The sequence below is a fragment of the Oncorhynchus nerka genome, linkage group LG21, assembly GCF_034236695.1.
Source record: "Oncorhynchus nerka isolate Pitt River linkage group LG21, Oner_Uvic_2.0, whole genome shotgun sequence".
Lineage (NCBI taxonomy): Eukaryota > Metazoa > Chordata > Actinopteri > Salmoniformes > Salmonidae > Oncorhynchus > Oncorhynchus nerka.
Window position 1 is genome coordinate 28,019,596 of NC_088416.1, and position 26,957 is coordinate 28,046,552.

The following is a 26,957-nucleotide window of genomic DNA, read 5'->3' on the forward strand; positions in this document are numbered from 1 at the left end:
CACACACACACTATCCACTGTGCAGGTACAGTACACTACACACACACACACTATCCACTGTGCAGGTACAGTACACTACACACACACACACTATCCACTGTACAGGTACAGTACACTACACACACACACACTATCCACTGTGCAGGTACAGTACACTACACACACACACACTATCCACTGTACAGGTACAGTACACTACACACACACACACTATCCACTGTGCAGGTACAGTACACTACACACACACACACTATCCACTGTGCAGGTACAGTACACTACACACACACACACTATCCACTGTGCAGGTACAGTACACTACACACACACACACTATCCACTGTACAGGTACAGTACACTACACACACACACACTATCCACTGTACAGGTACAGTACACTACACACACACACAAACTATCCACTGTGCAGGTACAGTACACTACACACACACACAAACTATCCACTGTACAGGTACAGTACACTACACACACACACTATCCACTGTGCAGGTACAGTACACTACACACACACACACTATCCACTGTACAGGTACAGTACACTACACACAAACACACTATCCACTGTGCAGGTACAGTACACTACACACACACACAAACTATCCACTGTACAGGTACAGTACACTACACACACACACAAACTATCCACTGTACAGGTACAGTACACTACACACACACACACACTATCCACTGTGCAGGTACATTTACATTTACATTTAAGTCATTTAGCAGACGCTCTTATCCAGAGCGACTTACAAATTGGTGCATTCACCTTATGACATCCAGTGGAACAGTAGTGCATCTAAATCTTTTAAGGGGGAGGGGGGGTGAGAGGGATTGACTCCTAGAATATAATAACTTGTTTTCCCAATAACATATACACAAATACCATAAAAAGCAGTCCTAAAAAGACAGGACATGCATTCCTCCGACCAACATTGTTGGCTAGCTGTGATAAAATTTAGGGTATTGTTTGTGACACAACACCTGCTGTCTTTGAGGTCCTCAAAGCAGGAGTCAATGGCCTTGAGTCTGATGGCCCTCTTGGAGCATGCAAAGTGCATGTAGTTGATCACCTCATTCTGATGGTGTTCATTGAAACCAAACTCAGCCTTCAAGGAGAGACAAGGAGGAACAGGGATGGATGTCAGTGAATCTGCAGGTAAGTAATGTTAGCTAGAAGACTGTCTAATCAATGGCAGTGGCCCTCTTGATTGATCAACTATAGACTAGTTCCTTAGCTAACGTTAACTACCTAGTTATTGTCTCAAGCACGACATCGTATAAGGCAATGGGGCGGTCCTGCTATTCAATAAATGTACAGTACTGCAAGGTTATCTGGCTGCAGTCACTAAGCTATGATGTGGATGGCTAGCTAACCAGTAAAGAGCGCTGCGTTGTCATGGAAACGTCATACCGTGTAACTTCTAGCTAGGCAGCTGGCAAGCCTAGTTGTTGGCTAGCTAGTTAAAGTTAACGATTTGAATTCGTATTCAGCACTTCACTAGCTACTAGACTAGCTAACGTTAGCTAACTATCCATGCAGTAGATCGCATCGATTGCAGTGGTTAGTGTAGTACTAGACGCAAGGTAAAGCTACATCCCTTGCTGAATCCACATCAGCAAACTGTCCATATCGTAGTTTAGCCAAAGATACTGGGATCGTTTGAGTGGTAAGGCGAAATCAACCGACTGTAGACGAGAGTGATTGAATGAAGTCGGGGTAGGTGTAACGTTATGTACGACAGCCGAAAGTCGGACACTGGTGTGGTTTTCCAATAACAAGGCTCAGTGCAACATACTCTCTTCTCTGTATACATCAATGATGTTGCTCTTGCTGCTGGTGAGTCGCTGATCCACCTCTACGCAGACGACACCATTCTGTATACTTTTGGCCCTTCTTTGGACACTGTGTTAACAACCCTCCAGACGAGCTTCAATGCCATACAACTCTCCTTCCGTGGCCTCCAATGGCTCTTAAATACAAGTAAAACTAAATGCATGCTCTTCAACCAATCGCTGCCTGCACCTGCCCGTCCAACATCTCTACTCTGGACGGTTCTGACTTAGAATATGTGGACAACTACAAATACCTAGGTGTCTGGTTAGACTGCAAACTCTCCTTCCAGACTCACATCTCCAATCCAAAGTTAAATCTAGAATTGGCTTCCTATTTCGCAACAAAGCATCCTTCACTCATGCTGCCAAACATACCCTTGTAAAACTGACCATCCTACCGATCCTCGACTTTGGCGATGTCATTTAAAAAATAGCCTCCAATACCCTACTCAATAAATTGGATGCTGTTTATCACAGTGCCATCCGTTTTGTCACCAAAGCCCCATATACTACCCACCACTGCGACCTGTACGCTCTCGTTGGCTGGCCCTCGCTTCATACTAGTCTCCAAACCCACTGGCTCCAGGTCATCTACCAGTCTCTGCTAGGTAAAGTCCCCTCTTATCGCAGCTCGCTGGTCACCATAGCAGCACCCACCTGTAGCACGCGCCCAGCAGGTATATCTCTCTGGTCACCCCAAAACCAATTCTTCCTTTGGCCGCCTCTCCTTCCAGTTCTCTGCTGCCAATGACTGAAACGAACTACAAATATCTCTGAAACTGGAAACACTCTCCCTCACTAGCTTTAAGCACCAGCTGTCAGAGCAGCTCACAGATTACTGCACCTGTACATAGCCCATCTATAATTTAACCCAAACAACTACCTCTCCCCCTACTGTATTTATGTAGCTCCTTTGCACCCCATTAATTCTCTCTACTTTGCACATTCTTCCACTGCAAATCTACCATTCCAGTGTTTTACTTGCTATATTGTATTTACTTCGCCACCATGGCCTTTTTTTTTTGTTGCCTTTACCTCCCTTATCTCACCTCATTTGCTCACATTGTATATAGACTTATTTTTCTACTGTATTATTGACTGTTTTGTTTATTCCATGTGTAACTCTGTGTTGTTGTATGTGTCGAACTGCTTTGCTTTATCTTGGCCAGGTCGCAGTTGTAAATGAGGACTTGTTCTCAACTAGCCTACCTGGTTAAATAAAGGTGAAATAAAAAATACTAGTGTTGCCATTGTTTATAAAAGTTGTTTTATAAACACACGTTGAAAGGAGTTGACCATTGACAAAAGCGATCAGCTCAAACGCACCCACTAGTAACTGCTCCTTGTTCTATGTGGCTAACGTTAAACGTTACTAGTAACGTTCGTTTACAGCGGCTACTATAACTAGCTAGCAAGCTTCCTGCTAACATTTGGCTAATGTTACTTACCATTGTTGCCAGCAAACACCCGACTCCTTAACTGCTAAATTGTAGGTTAACTGTCTAGGCCACAATGCACAAACTAACAGGTACAGTACGATTTATATGTATTTATTTATAGTGATATCTGACAGTACACTACACACACACACACTATCCACTGTGCAGGTACAGTACACTACACACACACACACTATCCACTGTGCAGGTACAGTACACTACACACACACACAAACTATCCACTGTGCAGGTACAGTACACTACACACAAACACACTATACACTGTGCAGGTACAGTACACTACACACACACACACTATCCACTGTGCAGGTACAGTACACTACACACAAACACACTATCCACTGTGCAGGTACAGTACACTACACACACACACACACTATCCACTGTGCAGGTACAGTACACTACACACACACACAAACTATCCACTGTGCAGGTACAGTACACTACACACAAACACACTATACACTGTGCAGGTACAGTACACTACACACAAACACACTATCCACTGTGCAGGTACAGTACACTACACACACACACACTATCCACTGTACAGGTACAGTACACTACACACACACACACTATCCACTGTACAGGTACAGTACACTACACACAAACACACTATCCACTGTGCAGGTACAGTACACTACACACACACACACTATCCACTGTACAGGTACAGTACACTACACACACACACACTATCCACTGTACAGGTACAGTACACTACACACAAACACACTATCCACTGTGCAGGTACAGTACACTACACACAAACACACTATCACTATGCAGGTACAGTACACTACACACAAACAAACTATCCACTGTGCAGGTACAGTACACTACACACAAACACACTATCCACTGTGCAGGTACAGTACACTACACACAAACACACTATCCACTGTGCAGGTACAGTACACTACACACACACACAAACTATCCACTGTGCAGGTACAGTACACTACACACAAACACACTATCCACTGTGCAGGTACAGTACACTACACACAAACACACTATCCACTGTGCAGGTACAGTACACTACACACAAACACACTATCCACTGTGCAGGTACAGTACACTACACACAAACACACTATCCACTGTACAGGTACAGTACACTACACACAAACACACTATCCACTGTGCAGGTACAGTACACTACACACAAACACACTATCACTGTGCAGGTACAGTACACTACACACAAACACACTATCCACTGTACAGGTACAGTACACTACACACAAACACACTATCCACTGTACAGGTACAGTACACTACACACAAACAAACTATCCACTGTGCAGGTACAGTACACTACACACACACACACTATCCACTGTGCAGGTACAGTACACTACACACACACACACTATCCACTGTGCAGGTACAGTACACTACACACACACACACTATCCACTGTGCAGGTACAGTACACTACACACACACACAAACTATCCACTGTGCAGGTACAGTACACTACACACAAACACACTATACACTGTGCAGGTACAGTACACTACACACACACACACTATCCACTGTGCAGGTACAGTACACTACACACAAACACACTATCCACTGTGCAGGTACAGTACACTACACACACACACACTATCCACTGTGCAGGTACAGTACACTACACACACACACAAACTATCCACTGTGCAGGTACAGTACACTACACACAAACACACTATACACTGTGCAGGTACAGTACACTACACACAAACACACTATCCACTGTGCAGGTACAGTACACTACACACACACACACTATCCACTGTACAGGTACAGTACACTACACACACACACACTATCCACTGTACAGGTACAGTACACTACACACAAACACACTATCCACTGTGCAGGTACAGTACACTACACACACACACACTATCCACTGTACAGGTACAGTACACTACACACACACACACTATCCACTGTGCAGGTACAGTACACTACACACACACACAAACTATCCACTGTGCAGGTACAGTACACTACACACAAACACACTATACACTGTGCAGGTACAGTACACTACACACACACACACTATCCACTGTGCAGGTACAGTACACTACACACAAACACACTATCCACTGTGCAGGTACAGTACACTACACACACACACACTATCCACTGTGCAGGTACAGTACACTACACACACACACAAACTATCCACTGTGCAGGTACAGTACACTACACACAAACACACTATACACTGTGCAGGTACAGTACACTACACACAAACACACTATCCACTGTGCAGGTACAGTACACTACACACACACACACTATCCACTGTACAGGTACAGTACACTACACACACACACACTATCCACTGTACAGGTACAGTACACTACACACACACACACTATCCACTGTACAGGTACAGTACACTACACACAAACACACTATCCACTGTGCAGGTACAGTACACTACACACAAACACACTATCCACTGTACAGGTACAGTACACTACACACAAACACACTATCCACTGTGCAGGTACAGTACACTACACACAAACACACTATCACTATGCAGGTACAGTACACTACACACAAACACACTATCCACTGTACAGGTACAGTACACTACACACAAACACACTATCCACTGTGCAGGTACAGTACACTACACACAAACACACTATCACTATGCAGGTACAGTACACTACACACAAACACACTATCCACTGTGCAGGTACAGTACACTACACACACACACACTATCCACTGTGCAGGTACAGTACACTACACACACACACACTATCCACTGTGCAGGTACAGTACACTACACACAAACACACTATCCACTGTGCAGGTACAGTACACTACACACACACACACTATCCACTGTGCAGGTACAGTACACTACACACACACACACTATCCACTGTGCAGGTACAGTACACTACACACACACACACTATCCACTGTGCAGGTACAGTACACTACACACACACACTATCCACTGTGCAGGTACAGTACACTACACACAAACACACTATCCACTGTGCAGGTACAGTACACTACACACAAACACACTATCCACTGTGCAGGTACAGTACACTACACACACACACACTATCCACTGTGCAGGTACAGTACACTACACACACACACACTATCCACTGTGCAGGTACAGTACACTACACACAAACACACTATCCACTGTGCAGGTACAGTACACTACACACAAACACACTATCCACTGTGCAGGTACAGTACACTACACACACACACACTATCCACTGTGCAGGTACAGTACACTACACACAAACAAACTATCCACTGTGCAGGTACAGTACACTACACACAAACACACTATCCACTGTGCAGGTACAGTACACTACACACACACACACTATCCACTGTGCAGGTACAGTACACTACACACAAACACACTATCCACTGTGCAGGTACAGTACACTACACACACACACAAACTATCCACTGTGCAGGTACAGTACACTACACACAAACACACTATCCACTGTGCAGGTACAGTACACTACACACAAACACACTATCCACTGTGCAGGTACAGTACACTACACACAAACACACTATCCACTGTGCAGGTACAGTACACTACACACACACACACTATCCACTGTGCAGGTACAGTACACTACACACAAACACACTATCCACTGTGCAGGTACAGTACACTACACACACACACACTATCCACTGTGCAGGTACAGTACACTACACACAAACACACTATCCACTGTGCAGGTACAGTACACTACACACAAACACACTATCCACTGTGCAGGTACAGTACACTACACACAAACACACTATCCACTGTGCAGGTACAGTACACTACACACAAACACACTATCCACTGTGCAGGTACAGTACACTACACACAAACACACTATCCACTGTGCAGGTACAGTACACTACACACAAACACACTATCCACTGTGCAGGTACAGTACACTACACACACACACACTATCCACTGTGCAGGTACAGTACACTACACACAAACACACTATCCACTGTGCAGGTACAGTACACTACACACACACACACACTATCCACTGTGCAGGTACAGTACACTACACACAAACACACTATCCACTGTGCAGGTACAGTACACTACACACAAACACACTATCCACTGTGCAGGTACAGTACACTACACACACACACACTATCCACTGTGCAGGTACAGTACACTACACACACACACACTATCCACTGTGCAGGTACAGTACACTACACACAAACACACTATCCACTGTGCAGGTACAGTACACTACACACAAACACACTATCCACTGTGCAGGTACAGTACACTACACACAAACACACTATCCGCTGTGCAGGTACAGTACACTACACACAAACAAACTATCCACTGTGCAGGTACAGTACACTACACACAAACACACTATCCACTGTGCAGGTACAGTACACTACACACACACACACTATCCACTGTGCAGGTACAGTACACTACACACAAACACACTATCCACTGTGCAGGTACAGTACACTACACACACACACTATCCACTGTGCAGGTACAGTACACTACACACACACACTATCCACTGTGCAGGTACAGTACACTACACACAAACACACTATCCACTGTGCAGGTACAGTACACTACACACAAACACACTATCCACTGTGCAGGTACAGTACACTACACACAAACACACACTATCCACTGTGCAGGTACAGTACACTACACACAAACACACTATCCACTGTGCAGGTACAGTACACTACACACAAACACCACTGTGCAGGTCCACTGTATCCACTGCAGGTACAGTACACTACACACAAACACACTATCCACTGTGCAGGTACAGTACACTACACACAAACACACTATCCACTGTGCAGGTACAGTACACTACACACAAACACACTATCCACTGTGCAGGTACAGTACACTACACACACACACTATCCACTGTGCAGGTACAGTACACTACACACACACACACTATCCACTGTGCAGGTACAGTACACTACACACACACACACTATCCACTGTGCAGGTACACTACACACAAACACACATCCACTGTGCAGGTACAGTACACTACACACAAACACACTATCCACTGTGCAGGTACAGTACACTACACACAAACAAACTATCCACTGTGCAGGTACAGTACACTACACACAAACACACTATCCACTGTGCAGGTACAGTACACTACACACAAACACACTATCCACTGTGCAGGTACAGTACACTACACACACACACACTATCCACTGTACAGGTACAGTACACTACACACAAACACACTATCCACTGTGCAGGTACAGTACACTACACACAAACACACTATCCACTGTGCAGGTACAGTACACTACACACAAACACACTATCCACTGTGCAGGTACAGTACACTACACACAAACACACTATCACTATGCAGGTACAGTACACTACACACAAACACACTATCCACTGTGCAGGTACAGTACACTACACACAAACACACTATCCACTGTGCAGGTACAGTACACTACACACAAACACACTATCACTATGCAGGTACAGTACACTACACACAAACACACTATCCACTGTGCAGGTACAGTACACTACACACACACACACTATCCACTGTGCAGGTACAGTACACTACACACACACACACTATCCACTGTGCAGGTACAGTACACTACACACAAACACACTATCCACTGTGCAGGTACAGTACACTACACACACACACACTATCCACTGTGCAGGTACAGTACACTACACACACACACACTATCCACTGTGCAGGTACAGTACACTACACACACACACACTATCCACTGTGCAGGTACAGTACACTACACACACACACTATCCACTGTGCAGGTACAGTACACTACACACAAACACACTATCCACTGTGCAGGTACAGTACACTACACACAAACACACTATCCACTGTGCAGGTACAGTACACTACACACACACACACTATCCACTGTGCAGGTACAGTACACTACACACACACACACACTATCCACTGTGCAGGTACAGTACACTACACACAAACACACTATCCACTGTGCAGGTACAGTACACTACACACAAACACACTATCCACTGTGCAGGTACAGTACACTACACACACACACTATCCACTGTGCAGGTACAGTACACTACACACAAACACACTATCCACTGTGCAGGTACAGTACACTACACACAAACACACTATCCACTGTGCAGGTACAGTACACTACACACACACACACTATCCACTGTGCAGGTACAGTACACTACACACAAACACACTATCCACTGTGCAGGTACAGTACACTACACACACACAAACTATCCACTGTGCAGGTACAGTACACTACACACAAACACACTATCCACTGTGCAGGTACAGTACACTACACACACAAACACACTATCCACTGTGCAGGTACAGTACACTACACACAAACACACTATCCACTGTGCAGGTACAGTACACTACACACAAACACACTATCCACTGTGCAGGTACAGTACACTACACACAAACACACTATCCACTGTGCAGGTACAGTACACTACACACAAACACACTATCCACTGTGCAGGTACAGTACACTACACACAAACACACTATCCACTGTGCAGGTACAGTACACTACACACAAACACACTATCCACTGTGCAGGTACAGTACACTACACACACACACACTATCCACTGTGCAGGTACAGTACACTACACACAAACACACTATCCACTGTGCAGGTACAGTACACTACACACACAAACACACTATCCACTGTGCAGGTACAGTACACTACACACAAACACACTATCCACTGTGCAGGTACAGTACACTACACACACACACACTATCCACTGTGCAGGTACAGTACACTACACACAAACACACTATCCACTGTGCAGGTACAGTACACTACACACACACACACACTATCCACTGTGCAGGTACAGTACACTACACACAAACACACTATCCACTGTGCAGGTACAGTACACTACACACAAACACACTATCACTATGCAGGTACAGTACACTACACACACACACACTATCCACTGTGCAGGTACAGTACACTACACACACACACACTATCCACTGTGCAGGTACAGTACACTACACACAAACACACTATCCACTGTGCAGGTACAGTACACTACACACAAACACACTATCCACTGTGCAGGTACAGTACACTACACACAAACACACTATCCGCTGTGCAGGTACAGTACACTACACACAAACAAACTATCCACTGTGCAGGTACAGTACACTACACACAAACACACTATCCACTGTGCAGGTACAGTACACTACACACAAACACACTATCCACTGTGCAGGTACAGTACACTACACACAAACACACTATCCACTGTGCAGGTACAGTACACTACACACAAACACACTATCCACTGTGCAGGTACAGTACACTACACACACACACTATCCACTGTGCAGGTACAGTACACTACACACAAACACACTATCCACTGTGCAGGTACAGTACACTCACACAAACACACTATCCACTGTGCAGGTACAGTACACTACACACACACACACTATCCACTGTGCAGGTACAGTACACTACACACAAACACACTATCCACTGTGCAGATACAGTACACTACACACAAACACACTATCCACTGTGCAGGTACAGTACACTACACACAAACACACTATCCACTGTGCAGGTACAGTACACTACACACAAACACACTATCCACTGTGCAGGTACAGTACACTACACACAAACACACTATCCACTGTGCAGGTACAGTACACTACACACAAACACACTATCCACTGTGCAGGTACAGTACACTACACACAAACACACTATCCACTGTGCAGGTACAGTACACTACACACAAACACACTATCCACTGTGCAGGTACAGTACACTACACACACACACACTATCCACTGTGCAGGTACAGTACACTACACACACACACACTATCCACTGTGCAGGTACAGTACACTACACACAAACACACTACACTACACACACACACACTATCCACTGTGCAGGTACAGTACACTACACACACACACTATCCACTGTGCAGGTACAGTACACTACACACAAACACACTATCCACTGTGCAGGTACAGTACACTACACACAAACACACTATCCACTGTGCAGGTACAGTACACTACACACAAACACACTATCCACTGTGCAGGTACAGTACACTACACACAAACACACTATCCACTGTGCAGGTACAGTACACTACACACAAACACACTATCCACTGTGCAGGTACAGTACACTACACACACACACACTATCCACTGTGCAGGTACAGTACACTACACACAAACACACTATCCACTGTGCAGGTACAGTACACTACACACAAACACACTATCCACTGTGCAGGTACAGTACACTACACACAAACACACTATCCACTGTGCAGGTACAGTACACTACACACACACACACTATCCACTGTACAGGTACAGTACACTACACACACACACACTATCCACTGTGCAGGTACAGTACACTACACACAAAACACACTATCCACTGTGCAGGTACAGTACACTACACACACACACACTATCCACTGTGCAGGTACAGTACACTACACACACACACACTATCCACTGTGCAGGTACAGTACACTACACACACACACACTATCCACTGTGCAGGTACAGTACACTACACACAAACACACTATCCACTGTGCAGGTACAGTACACTACACACACACACACTATCCACTGTGCAGGTACAGTACACTACACACAAACACACTATCCACTGTGCAGGTACAGTACACTACACACACACACACTATCCACTGTGCAGGTACAGTACACTACACACACACACAAACTATCCACTGTGCAGGTACAGTACACTACACACAAACACACTATCCACTGTGCAGGTACAGTACACTACACACACAAACACACTATCCACTGTGCAGGTACAGTACACTACACACAAACACACTATCCACTGTGCAGGTACAGTACACTACACACACACACACTATCCACTGTGCAGGTACAGTACACTACACACAAACACACTATCCACTGTGCAGGTACAGTACACTACACACAAACACACTATCCACTGTGCAGGTACAGTACACTACACACAAACAAACTATCCACTGTGCAGGTACAGTACACTACACACAAACACACTATCCACTGTGCAGGTACAGTACACTACACACAAACACACTATCCACTGTGCAGGTACAGTACACTACACACACACACACTATCCACTGTGCAGGTACAGTACACTACACACAAACACACTATCCACTGTGCAGGTACAGTACACTACACACAAACACACTATCCACTGTGCAGGTACAGTACACTACACACAAACACACTATCCACTGTGCAGGTACAGTACACTACACACAAACACACTATCCACTGTACAGGTACAGTACACTACACACAAACACACTATCCACTGTGCAGGTACAGTACACTACACACAAACACACTGTGCACTATCCACTGTGCAGGTACAGTACACTACACACAAACACACTATCCACTGTGCAGGTACAGTACACTACACACACACACACTATCCACTGTGCAGGTACAGTACACTACACACACACACACTATCCACTGTGCAGGTACAGTACACTACACAAAACACACTATCCACTGTGCAGGTACAGTACACTACACACAAACACACTATCCACTGTGCAGGTACAGTACACTACACACACACACACTATCCACTGTGCAGGTACAGTACACTACACACAAACACACTATCCACTGTGCAGGTACAGTACACTACACACACACACAAACTATCCACTGTGCAGGTACAGTACACTACACACAAACACACTATACACTGTGCAGGTACAGTACACTACACACACACACACTATCCACTGTGCAGGTACAGTACACTACACACAAACACACTATCCACTGTGCAGGTACAGTACACTACACACAAACACACTATCCACTGTGCAGGTACAGTACACTACACACACACACCACTGTGCACAGTACACTATCCACTGTGCAGGTACAGTACACTACACACAAACACACTATACACTGTGCAGGTACAGTACACTACACACAAACACACTATCCACTGTGCAGGTACAGTACACTACACACACACACACTATCCACTGTACAGGTACAGTACACTACACACACACACACTATCCACTGTACAGGTACAGTACACTACACACAAACACACTATCCACTGTGCAGGTACAGTACACTACACACACACACACTATCCACTGTGCAGGTACAGTACACTACACACAAACACACTATCCACTGTGCAGGTACAGTACACTACACACACACACAAACTATCCACTGTGCAGGTACAGTACACTACACACAAACACACTATACACTGTGCAGGTACAGTACACTACACACACACACACTATCCACTGTGCAGGTACAGTACACTACACACAAACACACTATCCACTGTGCAGGTACAGTACACTACACACACACACTATCCACTGTGCAGGTACAGTACACTACACACACACACAAACTATCCACTGTGCAGGTACAGTACACTACACACAAACACACTATACACTGTGCAGGTACAGTACACTACACACAAACACACTATCCACTGTGCAGGTACAGTACACTACACACAAACACACTATCCACTGTGCAGGTACAGTACACTACACACACACACACTATCCACTGTACAGGTACAGTACACTACACACAAACACACTATCCACTGTGCAGGTACAGTACACTACACACAAACACACTATCCACTGTGCAGGTACAGTACACTACACACAAACAAACTATCCACTGTGCAGGTACAGTACACTACACACAACACACTATCCACTGTGCAAAGTACACTATCCACTGTGCAGGTACAGTACACTACACACAAACACACTATCCACTGTGCAGGTACAGTACACTACACACAAACACACTATCCACTGTGCAGGTACAGTACACTACACACAAACACACTATCCACTGTGCAGGTACAGTACACTACACACAAACACACTATCCACTGTGCAGGTACAGTACACTACACACAAACACACTATCCACTGTGCAGGTACAGTACACTACACACAAACAAACTATCCACTGTGCACTACACACAAACACACTATCCACTGGTACAGTACACTACACACAAACACACTATCCACTGTGCAGGTACAGTACACTACACACAAACACACTATCCACTGTGCAGGTACAGTACACTACACACAAACACACTATCCACTGTGCAGGTACAGTACACTACACACAAACACACTATCCACTGTGCAGGTACAGTACACTACACACAAACACACTATCCACTGTGCAGGTACAGTACACTACACACAAACACCACTATCCACTGTGCAGGTACAGTACACTACACACAAACAAACTATCCACTGTGCAGGTACAGTACACTACACACAAACACACTATCCACTGTGCAGGTGCAGTACACTACACACAAACACACTATCCACACAGTACACTACACACACACACTATCCACTGTGCAGGTACAGTACACTACACACACACACACTATCCACTGTGCAGGTACAGTACACTACACACAAACACACTATCCACTGTGCAGGTACAGTACACTACACACACACACACTATCCACTGTGCACTGGTACAGTACACTACACACACACACTATCCACTGTGCAGGTACAGTACACTACACACAAACACACTATCCACTGTGCAGGTACAGTACACTACACACACACACACTATCCACTGTGCAGGTACAGTACACTACACACAAACACACTATCCACTGTGCAGGTACAGTACACTACACACACACACACTATCCACTGTGCAGGTACAGTACACTACACACAAACACACTATCCACTGTGCAGGTACAGTACACTACACACAAACACACTATCCACTGTGCAGGTACAGTACACTACACACAAACACACTATCCACTGTGCAGGTACAGTACACTACACACAAACACACTATCCACTGTGCAGGTACAGTACACTACTATCCACTGTGCAGGTACAGTACAAACACACTATCCACTGTGCAGGTACAGTACACTACACACACACACACTATCCACTGTGCAGGTACAGTACACTACACACAAACACACTATCCACTGTGCAGGTACAGTACACTACACACAAACACACTATCCACTGTGCAGGTACAGTACACTACACACACACACACTATCCACTGTGCAGGTACAGTACACTACACACAAACACACTATCCACTGTGCAGGTACAGTACACTACACACACAAAACACACTATCCACTGTGCAGGTACAGTACACTACACACAAACACACTATCCACTGTGCAGGTACAGTACACTACACACACACACACTATCCACTGTGCAGGTACAGTACACTACACACAAACACACTATCCACTGTGCAGGTACAGTACACTACACACAAACACACCACACAGTACACTATCCACTGTGCAGGTACAGTACACTACACACAAACACACTATCCACTGTGCAGGTACAGTACACTACACACAAACACACACTATCCACTATGCAGGTACAGTACACTACACACACACACACTATCCACTGTGCAGGTACAGTACACTACACACAAACACACTTCACACAGGTACACACACACACACTATCCACTGTGCAGGTACAGTACACTACACACAAACACACTATCCACTGTGCAGGTACAGTACACTACACACAAACACACTATCCACTGTGCAGGTACAGTACACTACACACAAACAAACTATCCACTGTGCAGGTACAGTACACTACACACAAACACACTATCCACTGTGCAGGTACAGTACACTACACACACACACTATCCACTGTGCAGGTACAGTACACTACACACAAACACACTATCCACTGTGCAGGTACAGTACACTACACACACACACTATCCACTGTGCAGGTACAGTACACTACACACACACACTATCCACTGTGCAGGTACACTAGTATCCACTGTGCAGGTACACTACACACAAAAACACACTATCCACTGTGCAGGTACAGTACACTACACACAAACACACTATCCACTGTGCAGGTACAGTACACTACACACACACACACTATCCACTGTGCAGGTACAGTACACTACACACAAACACACTATCCACTGTGCAGGTACAGTACACTACACACAAACACACTATCCACTGTGCAGGTACAGTACACTACACACACACACACTATCCACTGTGCAGGTACAGTACACTACACACAAACACACTATCCACTGTGCAGGTACAGTACACTACACACAAACACACTATCCACTGTACAGGTACAGTACACTACACACACACACTATCCACTGTGCAGGTACAGTACACTACACACAAACAAACTATCCACTGTGCAGGTACAGTACACTACACAAACACACTATCCACTGTGCAGGTACAGTACACTACACACACACACACTATCCACTGTGCAGGTACAGTACACTACACACAAACACACTATCCACTGTGCAGATACAGTACACTACACACAAACACACTATCCACTGTGCAGGTACAGTACACTACACACAAACAAACTATCCACTGTGCAGGTACTACACACACACACACTATCCACTGTGCAGGTACACTACACACACACTATCCACTGTGCAGGTACAGTACACTACACACAAACACACTATCCACTGTACAGGTACAGTACACTACACACACACACACTATCCACTGTGCAGGTACAGTACACTACACACACACACACTATCCACTGTGCAGGTACAGTACACTACACACAAACACACTATCCACTGTGCAGGTACAGTACACTACACACACACACACTATCCACTGTGCAGGTACAGTACACTACACACAAACAAACTATCCACTGTGCAGGTACAGTACACTACACACACACACACTATCCACTGTGCAGGTACAGTACACTACACACACACACACACACTATCCACTGTGCAGGTACAGTACACTACACACACACACACTATCCACTGTGCAGGTACAGTACACTACACACACACACACTATCCACTGTGCAGGTACAGTACACTACACACAAACACACTATCAACACTATCCACTGTGCAGGTACAGTACACTACACACAAACACACACTATCCACTGTGCAGGTACAGTACACTACACACACAACACACTATCCACTGTGCAGGTACAGTACACTACACACACACACTATCCACTGTGCAGATACAGTATCCACTGTCCACTGCAGGTACAGTACACTACACACAAACACACTATCCACTGTGCAGGTACAGTACACTACACACAAACACACTATCCACTGTGCATGTACAGTACACTACACACACACACACTATCCACTGTGCAGGTACAGTACACTACACACAAACACACTATCCACTGTGCAGGTACAGTACACTACACACAAACACACTATCCACTGTGCAGGTACAGTACACAGTACACTACACAAAGTACACACTATCCACTGTGCAGGTACAGTACACTACACACAAACACACTATCCACTGTGCAGGTACAGTACACTACACACACACACACTATCCACTGTGCAGGTACAGTACACTACACACAAACACACTATCCACTGTGCAGGTACAGTACACTACACACACACACACTATCCACTGTGCAGGTACAGTACACTACACACAAACACACTATCCACTGTGCAGATACAGTACACTACACACAAACACACTATCCACTGTGCAGGTACAGTACACTACACACACACACACTATCCACTGTGCAGGTACAGTACACTACACACACACACACTGTGCAGGTACAGTATCCACTGTGCAGGTACAGTACACTACACACAAACACACTATCCACTGTGCAGGTACAGTACACTACACACAAACACACTATCCACTGTGCAGGTACAGTACACTACACACACACACACTATCCACTGTGCAGGTACAGTACACTACACACAACACACTATCCACTGTGCAGGTACAGTACACTCACACACTATCCACTGTGCAGGTACAGTACACTACACACAAACACACTATCCACTGTGCAGGTACAGTACACTACACACAAACACACTATCCACTGTGCAGGTACAGTACACTACACACACACACACTATCCACTGTGCAGGTACAGTACACTACACACAAACACACTATCCACTGTGCAGGTACAGTACACTACACACACACACACTATCCACTGTGCAGGTACAGTACACTACACACAAACACACTATCCACTGTGCAGGTACAGTACACTACACACAAACACACTATCCACTGTGCAGGTACAGTACACTACACACACAACACACACTATCCACTGTGCCACTGGTACAGTACACTACACACACACACACTATCCACTGTGCAGGTACAGTACACTACACACAAACACACTATCCACTGTGCAGGTACAGTACACTACACACAAACACACTATCCACTGTGCAGGTACAGTACACTACACACAAACACACTATCCACTGTGCAGGTACAGTACACTACACACAAACACACTATCCACTGTGCAGGTACAGTACACTACACACACACACACTATCCACTGTGCAGGTACAGTACACTACACACACACTATCCACTGTGCAGGTACAGTACACTACACACACACACACTATCCACTGTGCAGGTACAGTACACTACACACACACACACTATCCACTGTGCAGGTACAGTACACTACACACACACACACTATCCACTGTGCAGGTACAGTACACTACACACACACACACTATCCACTGTGCAGGTACAGTACACTACACACAAACACACTATCCACTGTGCAGGTACAGTACACTACACACACACACACTATCCACTGTGCAGGTACAGTACACTACACACACACACTATCCACTGTGCAGGTACAGTACACTACACACAAACACACTATCCACTGTGCAGGTACAGTACACTACACACACACACTATCCACTGTGCAGGTACAGTACACTACACACAAACACACTATCCACTGTGCAGATACAGTACACTACACACAAACACACTATCCACTGTGCAGGTACAGTACACTACACACACACACACTATCCACTGTGCAGGTACAGGTACAGTACACTACACACAAACACACAAACACACTCCACTGTGCAGGTACAGTACACTACACACACACACAGATACAGTACACTACACACAAACACACTCCACTGTGCAGGTACAGTACACTACACACAAACACACTATCCACTGTGCAGGTACAGTACACTACACACACACACTATCCACTGTGCAGGTACAGTACACTACACACAAACACACTATCCACTGTGCAGGTACAGTACACTACACACACACACACTATCCACTGTGCAGGTACAGTACACTACACACAAACACACTATCCACTGTGCAGGTACAGTACACTACACACACACACACTATCCACTGTGCAGGTACAGTACACTACACACAAACACACTTGAGCAGCTGAGGTTCTGCCTTAACACAATTTACTCTGATTTTCACCCACTGCACTGTGATGAAATGTGATTTTAGGAAGCTTACTTTTCCCCCCGTCTCCCCCGGTGCTCCACGCCCTCCATCCGTTCCGGCCCGGCCCTAGGAGAGGACACACATACAAAGTAACACAGCCATCTGCCAGGGACACAGCACACTCTAACACTTATAACCTACACACTACCACTGACACTACTGTCAATGAATGGACAGGCCAGGCGAGAGAGAAAAGACGTGTTGTAGTAACAGTTGGTTGTATCTGATCAAAGAGTACAACAACAGTTCAGAACATCTGTATAGAGTTACAGTCCACAGTTGGGTATCTGGAGCATGACGACAATGTCACACAGCTCACTAAGAAGTCTCACCCTCTTTCCTAACTTCCCGTTGAGTCCTGCAGGACCTGGGGTACCATGGGGACCCTGAGAAAGAATAGACAGAGAGAGAGGGGGGAGGAGGAGAGAGAGAATAGACATAGCGAGGGGAGGAGGAGGAGGAGAGAGAGAGAATAGACAGAGAGGGGGAAGGAGGAGGAGGAGAAAGAGAATAGACAGAGAGAGGGGGAGGAGGAGGAGAGAGAGAATAGACAGAGAGAGGGGGAGGAGGAGAGAGAGAGAATAGACAGAGAGGGGGAAGGAGGAGGAGGAGAAAGAGAATAGACAGAGAGAGGGGGAGGGGGAGGAGAGAGAAAAATAGACAGAGAGAGGGGAGGAGGAGAGAGAGAGAATAGACAGAGAGGGGAAGGAGGAGGAGGAGAAAGAGAATAGACAGAGAGAGGGGGAGGAGGAGGAGAGAGAGAATAGACAGAGAGGGGGAGGAGGAGAGAGAGAGAATAGACAGAGAGAGGGGGAGGAGGAGAGAGAGAGAATAGACAGAGAGGGGAAGGGGGAGGAGGAGAAAGAGAATAGACAGAGAGAGGGGAGGAGGAGAGAGAGAGAATAGACAGAGAGAGGGGAGGAGGAGGAGAGAGAGAGAATAGACAGAGAGAGGGAGGAGGAGGAGAGAGAGAGAATAGGCAGAGAGGGAGAAGGAGGAGGAGGAGAGAGAGAGAATAGACAGAGAGAGGGGGAGGAGGAGAAAGAGAATAGACAGAGAGAGGGAGGAGGAGGAGAGAGAGAGAATAGACAGAGAGGGGGAGGAGGAGGAGAGAAAGAGAATAGACAGAGAGAGGGAGGAGGAGGAGAGAGAGAGAATAGACAGAGAGGGAGAAGGAGGAGGAGGAGAGAGAGAGAATAGACAGAGAGAGGGGGAGGAGGAGAAAGAGAATAGACAGAGAGAGGGAGGAGGAGAGAGAGAGAGAATAGACAGAGAGGGGGAAGGAGGAGGAGAGAGAGAGAGAATAGACAGAGAGAGGGGGAGGAGGAGAAAGAGAATAGACAGAGAGAGGGAGGAGGAGGAGAGAGAGAGAATAGACAGAGAGAGGGGGAGGAGGAGAGAGAGAGAATAGACAGAGAGGGGGAAGGAGGAGGATGAGAGAGAGAATAGACAGAGAGGGGGAAGGAGGAGGAGAGAGAGAGAGAATAGACAGAGAGGGGGAAGGAGGAGGAGAGAGAGAGAGAATAGACAGAGAGAGGGGGGAGGAGGAGAAAGAGAATAGACAGAGAGAGGGGGAGGAGGAGAGAGAGAATAGACAGAGAGGGGGAAGGAGGAGGAGAGAGAGAGAATAGACAGAGAGGGGAAGGAGGAGGAGAGAGAGAGAGAATAGACAGAGAGAGGGGGAGGGAGAAAGAGAATAGACAGAGAGAGGGGGAGGAGGAGAGAGAGAGAATAGACAGAGAGGGGAAGGAGGAGGATGAGAGAGAGAATAGACAGAGAGAGGGGGAGGAGGAGAAAGAGAATAGACAGAGAGAGGGGGAGGAGGAGAGAGAGAGAATAGACAGAGAGGGGGAAGGGGGAGGAGGAGAAAGAGAATAGACAGAGAGAGGGGGAGGAGGAGAGCGAGAGAATAGACAGAGAGGGGGAAGGGGGAGGAGGGAAAGAGAATAGACAGAGAGAGGGGGAGGAGGAGAGAGAGAGAATAGACAGAGAGAGGGGAGGAGGAGGAGAGAGAGAATAGACAGAGAGAGGGAGGAGGAGGAGAGAGAGAGAATAGACAGAGAGAGGGGAGGAGGAGGAGAGAGAGAGAATAGACAGAGAGAGGGGGAGGAGGAGGAGGAGAGAGAGAATAGACAGAGAGAGGGGAGGAGGAGGAGAGAGAGAGAATAGACAGAGAGAGGGGGAGGAGGAGAAGAGAGAGAGAATAGACAGAGAAAGGGGAGGAGGAGGAGAGAGAGAGAATAGACAGAGAGAGGGGAGGAGGAGAGATAGAGAATAGACAGAGAAAGGAGGAGGAGGAGAGAGAGAGAGAACAGACAGAGAGGGGGAGGAGGAGGAGGAGGAGGAGAAGAGAGAATAGACATAGCGAGGGGAGGAGGAGGATGAGAGAGAGAAAGAGACAGAGAGGGGGAAGGAGGAGGAGGAGAGAGAATAGACATAGCGAAGGGCGGAGGAGGATGAGAGAAATTATAGACATAGCGAGGGGAGGAGGAGAAAGAGAATAGACAGAGAGAGGGGAGGAGGGGGAGAGAGAGAATAGACAGAGAGAGGGAGGAGGGAGAGAGAGAGAATAGACAGAGAGAGGGAGAGAGAGAGAGAATAGAGGAGGAGGAGGAGAGAGAATAGACAGAGAGAGGGGGAGAGAGAGAATAGACAGAGAGAGGGAGGAGGGGGAGAGAGAGAGAATAGACAGAGAGAGGGAGGAGGGGGAGAGAGAGAATAGACAGAGAGAGGGAGGAGGGGGAGAGAGAGAATAGACAGAGAGAGGGAGGAGAGGGAGAGAGAGAATAGACAGAGAGAGGGAGGAGGGGGAGAGAGAGAATAGACAGAGAGAGGGAGAGAGAGAGAATAGACAGAGAGAGGGAGAGAGAGAGAGAATAGACAGAGAGAGGGAGAGAGAGAGAGAATAGAGGAGGAGGAGAAAGAGAATAGACAGAGAGAGGGAGGAGGGGGAGAGAGAGAATAGACAGAGAGAGGGAGGAGGGGGAGAGAGAGAATAGACAGAGAGAGGGAGGAGGGGAGAGAGAGAATAGACAGAGATAGGGAGAGAGAGAGAGAATAGAGGAGGAGGAGAAAGAGAATAGACAGAGAGAGGGAGGAGGGGGAGAGAGAGAATAGACAGAGAGAGGGAGGAGGGGGAGAGAGAGAATAGACAGAGAGAGGGAGGAGGGGAGAGAGAGAATAGACAGAGAGAGGGAGAGAGAGAGAGAGAATAGAGGAGGAGGAGGAGAGAGAATAGACAGAGAGAGGGGGGGAGAGAGAGAATAGACAGAGAGAGGGAGGAGGGGGAGAGAGAGAGAGAAGAGAGAGAGAGAGAGAGGAGGAGGAGGAGAGAGAATAGACAGAGAGAGGGAGGAGGAGAAAGAGAATAGACAGAGAGGGGGGAGGAGGAGAAGAGAGAGAGAATAGACAGAGAAAGGGGGAGGAGGAGGAGAGAGAGAGAATAGACAGAGAGAGGGGAGGAGGAGAGATAGAGAATAGACAGAGAGAGGGGGAGGAGGAGGAGAGAGAGAGAATAGACAGAGAGAGGGAGGAGGAGAGAGAGAGAATAGACAGAGAAGGGGAGGAGGAGGAGAGATAGAGAATAGACAGAGAGAGGGGAGGAGGAGAGAGAGAGAATAGACAGAGAGGGGGAGGAGGAGGAGAGAGAGAGAATAGACAGAGAAAGGAGGAGGAGGAGAGAGAGAGAGAACAGACAGAGAGGGGAGGAGGAGGAGGAGGAGGAGGAGGAGGAGAAGAGAGAATAGACATAGCGAGGGGAGAGGGAGGATGAGAGAGAGAGAAGAGACAGAGCGAGGGGCGGAGGAGGATGAGAGAAATTATAGACATAGCGAGGGGAGGAGGAGAAAGAGAATAGACAGAGAGAGGGAGGAGGGGAGAGAGAGAATAGACAGAGAGAGGGAGAGAGAGAGAGAATAGAGGAGGAGGAGGAGAGAGAATAGACAGAGAGAGGGGGAGGGGAGAGAGAGAGAATAGACAGAGAGAGGGAGGAGGGGGAGAGAGAGAATAGACAGAGAGAGGGAGGAGGGGGAGAGAGAGAATAGACAGAGAGAGGGAGAGAGAGAGAATAGAGGAGGAGGAGGAGAGAGAATAGACAGAGAGGGGGGAGAGAGAGAATAGACAGAGAGAGGGAGGAGGGGGAGAGAGAGAGAATAGACAGAGAGAGGGAGGAGGGGGAGAGAGAGAATAGACAGAGAGAGGGAGGAGGGGGAGAGAGAGAATAGACAGAGAGAGGGAGGAGGGGAGAGAGAGAAGAGACAGAGAGAGGGAGGAGGGGGAGAGAGAGAATAGACAGAGAGAGGAGAGAGAGAGAGAATAGAGGAGGAGGAGAAAGAGAATAGACAGAGAGAGGGAGGAGGGGGAGAGAGAGAATAGACAGAGAGAGGGAGAGAGAGAGAGAATAGAGGAGGAGGGGGAGAGAGAATAGACAGAGAGAGGGGGAGAGAGAGAATAGACAGAGAGAGGGAGGAGGGGGAGAGAGAGAATAGACAGAGAGAGGGAGAGAGAGAGAGAATAGAGGAGGAGGAGGAGAGAGAATAGACAGAGAGAGGGGGAGAGAGAGATAGACAAAGAAAGGGGAGGAGAGAGAGAGAGAGAGAGAGAGAGAGAGAGAGAGAGAGAGAGAAGGAGGAGAGAAAAGATAGACAGAGAGAGGGGGAGAGAAGGAGGAGAGAGATGAAGAGGGAGGGGGAGGACAGAGAGAGGGACAGAGAGAGGGGGGAGGAGGAGGAGAGAGAAAGATAGACAGAGAGAGGGGGAGGAGGAGAGAGAAAGATAGACAGAGAGAGGGGGAGGAGGAGAAGGGAGAGAATAGACAGAGAGAGGGGGAGGAGGAGAGAGAAAGATAGACAGAGAGAGGGGGAGAGAAGGAGGAGAGAGATGAAGAGGGGGGGGGGGGGACAGAGAGACGGACAGAGAGAGGGACAGAGAGAGAGTGAGACCAGCAGGATACATCAAAATCTAAATGGATCTTTACTGCTCTGTGGTAGCAAGTCAAAATAGAATATCCTCTTACCCTGGGGCCATGATCTCCAGCGTCACCTTTAAGTCCAGAGGGACCAGTAAGACCCTAAACACAGAGATATAAAGAAAATCCTGTTAGGTCACATTAGTGATGATCAGACTGCTGAGTGTTTGTATGTGCATGAAGACAAAATGGGCTGTGGTCAATGTGGTTGTGGTGGACTGTAGATATGGGAGTATCTGCCAGGTGTAGATAGAGAATAAGGTAGAATTTAAGATTGTGGCCTTTGGTTTGAACTAGGTGGGTATCCTACCAGTGGGCCGGGTCGCCCTGTAAGACCCAGTGGACCTGGGGGTCCCTTCAACGACATCTGGAATAAACAAGGGTAAGAAGGACATGGTTAGATAAGTTAAGGCTCATTTGTAATGTAAAAGCAGTAATGATGTTCCAGGTTATAGTTGTAGTGGACAGGTGGACGTTACCTTGGTCTGCTGCAGGATGGCCTGAGCCTGGGCCTCCTGGGCCGACACCACAGGCCCCTTCTGAGAATCACCACCATGTTGGAACTACATGAGAAAGGGGTAGAGTGATCAACCTAAATACACGCAGTATAAATCTATGGGAATACACGATGTAGATTTAACCTGGCCTCATCAGCATTCAATCTCACAGCTCCACCTAGTGGCTCAGAGCTGTCACTGCCCTCCCTCAGGACAGCTTCACATGTGGGGAATCCCCAAACCACCCCCCACACCCCTACCAACTCCCTCGGAGGGCTCTCCCTGGGCACACTCTTGACCTGAATGATGCAACTCATGTTTCACTTTTAAATAATAAAACAGCATGAAATTCAAACGAACAAATCCCTCCTGTCGTTTTACAAGATATAAACCTCAGTAAGAGTTCAAACAGATGCATGTGGCATATAATCAGGCACATCTCTTTCGTATGAAATTGCACATGCTACAAAAATATTTCAGTGCGTGTCAGGATAGTAAAGCCTGCAGCCCTGAAGCCTGCAGCCCTGCTATCTGAGGGTCTAATTAGCCCCTACACCTTCGATCATTTTCTCTCCCTCAGCTATTGGACACTTGTGCAAATGGGGGAGGCACGCGTGAACGCTCAAATTGTGGCCAGAGGGGAAGGGAGTGATTTGGGATTCAGCCATAGTCAATGGGAACTGAAAATGAGAGTGTGTTCAGCTGAAGGAAGTTTAAATAATGAGAGTTTTATCTCATTCTTACTGGTAACATCAGCATTGTTCCTGGAGGACCAGGTATCCCATCAACCCCAGCTAAACCAGGACGTCCTGGAGGACCCTGAGAGAGACAAAGGGAGAGAGAGGGAGGGAGTCAGGATACTAGTCATGACTGTATGAGGTTTTTATACAGTAAACAACACAAGTATGTACAATACAGGCCTGTAAACACAAGTATGTTCAATACAGACCTGTAAACACAAGTATGTACATTATAGGCCTGTAAACACAAGTATGTACATTATAGGCCTGTAAGCACAAGTATGTACAGTACAGGCCTGTAAACACAAGTATGTACAGTACAGGCCTGTAAACACAAGTATGTACATTATAGGCCTGTAAACAAAAGTATGTACAGTACAGGCCTGTAAACACAAGTATGTACAATACAGGCCTGTAAACACAAGTATGTACATTATAGGCCTGTAAACACAAGTATGTACAGTACAGGCCTGTAAACACAAGTATGTACAGTACAGGCCTGTAAACACAAGTATGTACATTATAGGCCTGTAAACACAAATATGTACAATACAGGCCTGTAAACACAAGTATGTTCAGTACAGACCTGTAAACACAAGTATGTAAATACAGGCCTGTAAACACAAGTATGTTCAGTACAGGCCTGTAAACACAAGTATGTACATTATAGGCCTGTAAACACAAGTATGTACAGTACAGGCCTGTAAACACAAGTATGTACATTATAGGCCTGTAAACACAAATATGTACAGTACAGGCCTGTAAACACAAGTATGTTCAGTACAGACCTGTAAAC

At 46.5% G+C, this 26,957-nt stretch overlaps 1 protein-coding gene across 1 annotated transcript in view; it reads right to left on the reverse strand.

The window, feature by feature from the left end:
• Positions 1-26,957, reverse strand: part of col5a3a (collagen, type V, alpha 3a) — a 102,500-nt gene that overhangs the window by 41,136 nt on the left and 34,407 nt on the right. Inside the window, exons 12-17 of the mRNA XM_065006505.1 lie at positions 26,166-26,240; positions 25,404-25,487; positions 25,235-25,291; positions 24,973-25,026; positions 20,291-20,344; positions 19,971-20,024 (exon numbers count right to left, since the gene is read on the reverse strand). Of these exons, the coding sequence (XP_064862577.1) occupies positions 19,971-20,024; positions 20,291-20,344; positions 24,973-25,026; positions 25,235-25,291; positions 25,404-25,487; positions 26,166-26,240 (378 nt within the window). The remainder of the gene's footprint in view (positions 1-19,970; positions 20,025-20,290; positions 20,345-24,972; positions 25,027-25,234; positions 25,292-25,403; positions 25,488-26,165; positions 26,241-26,957) is intronic.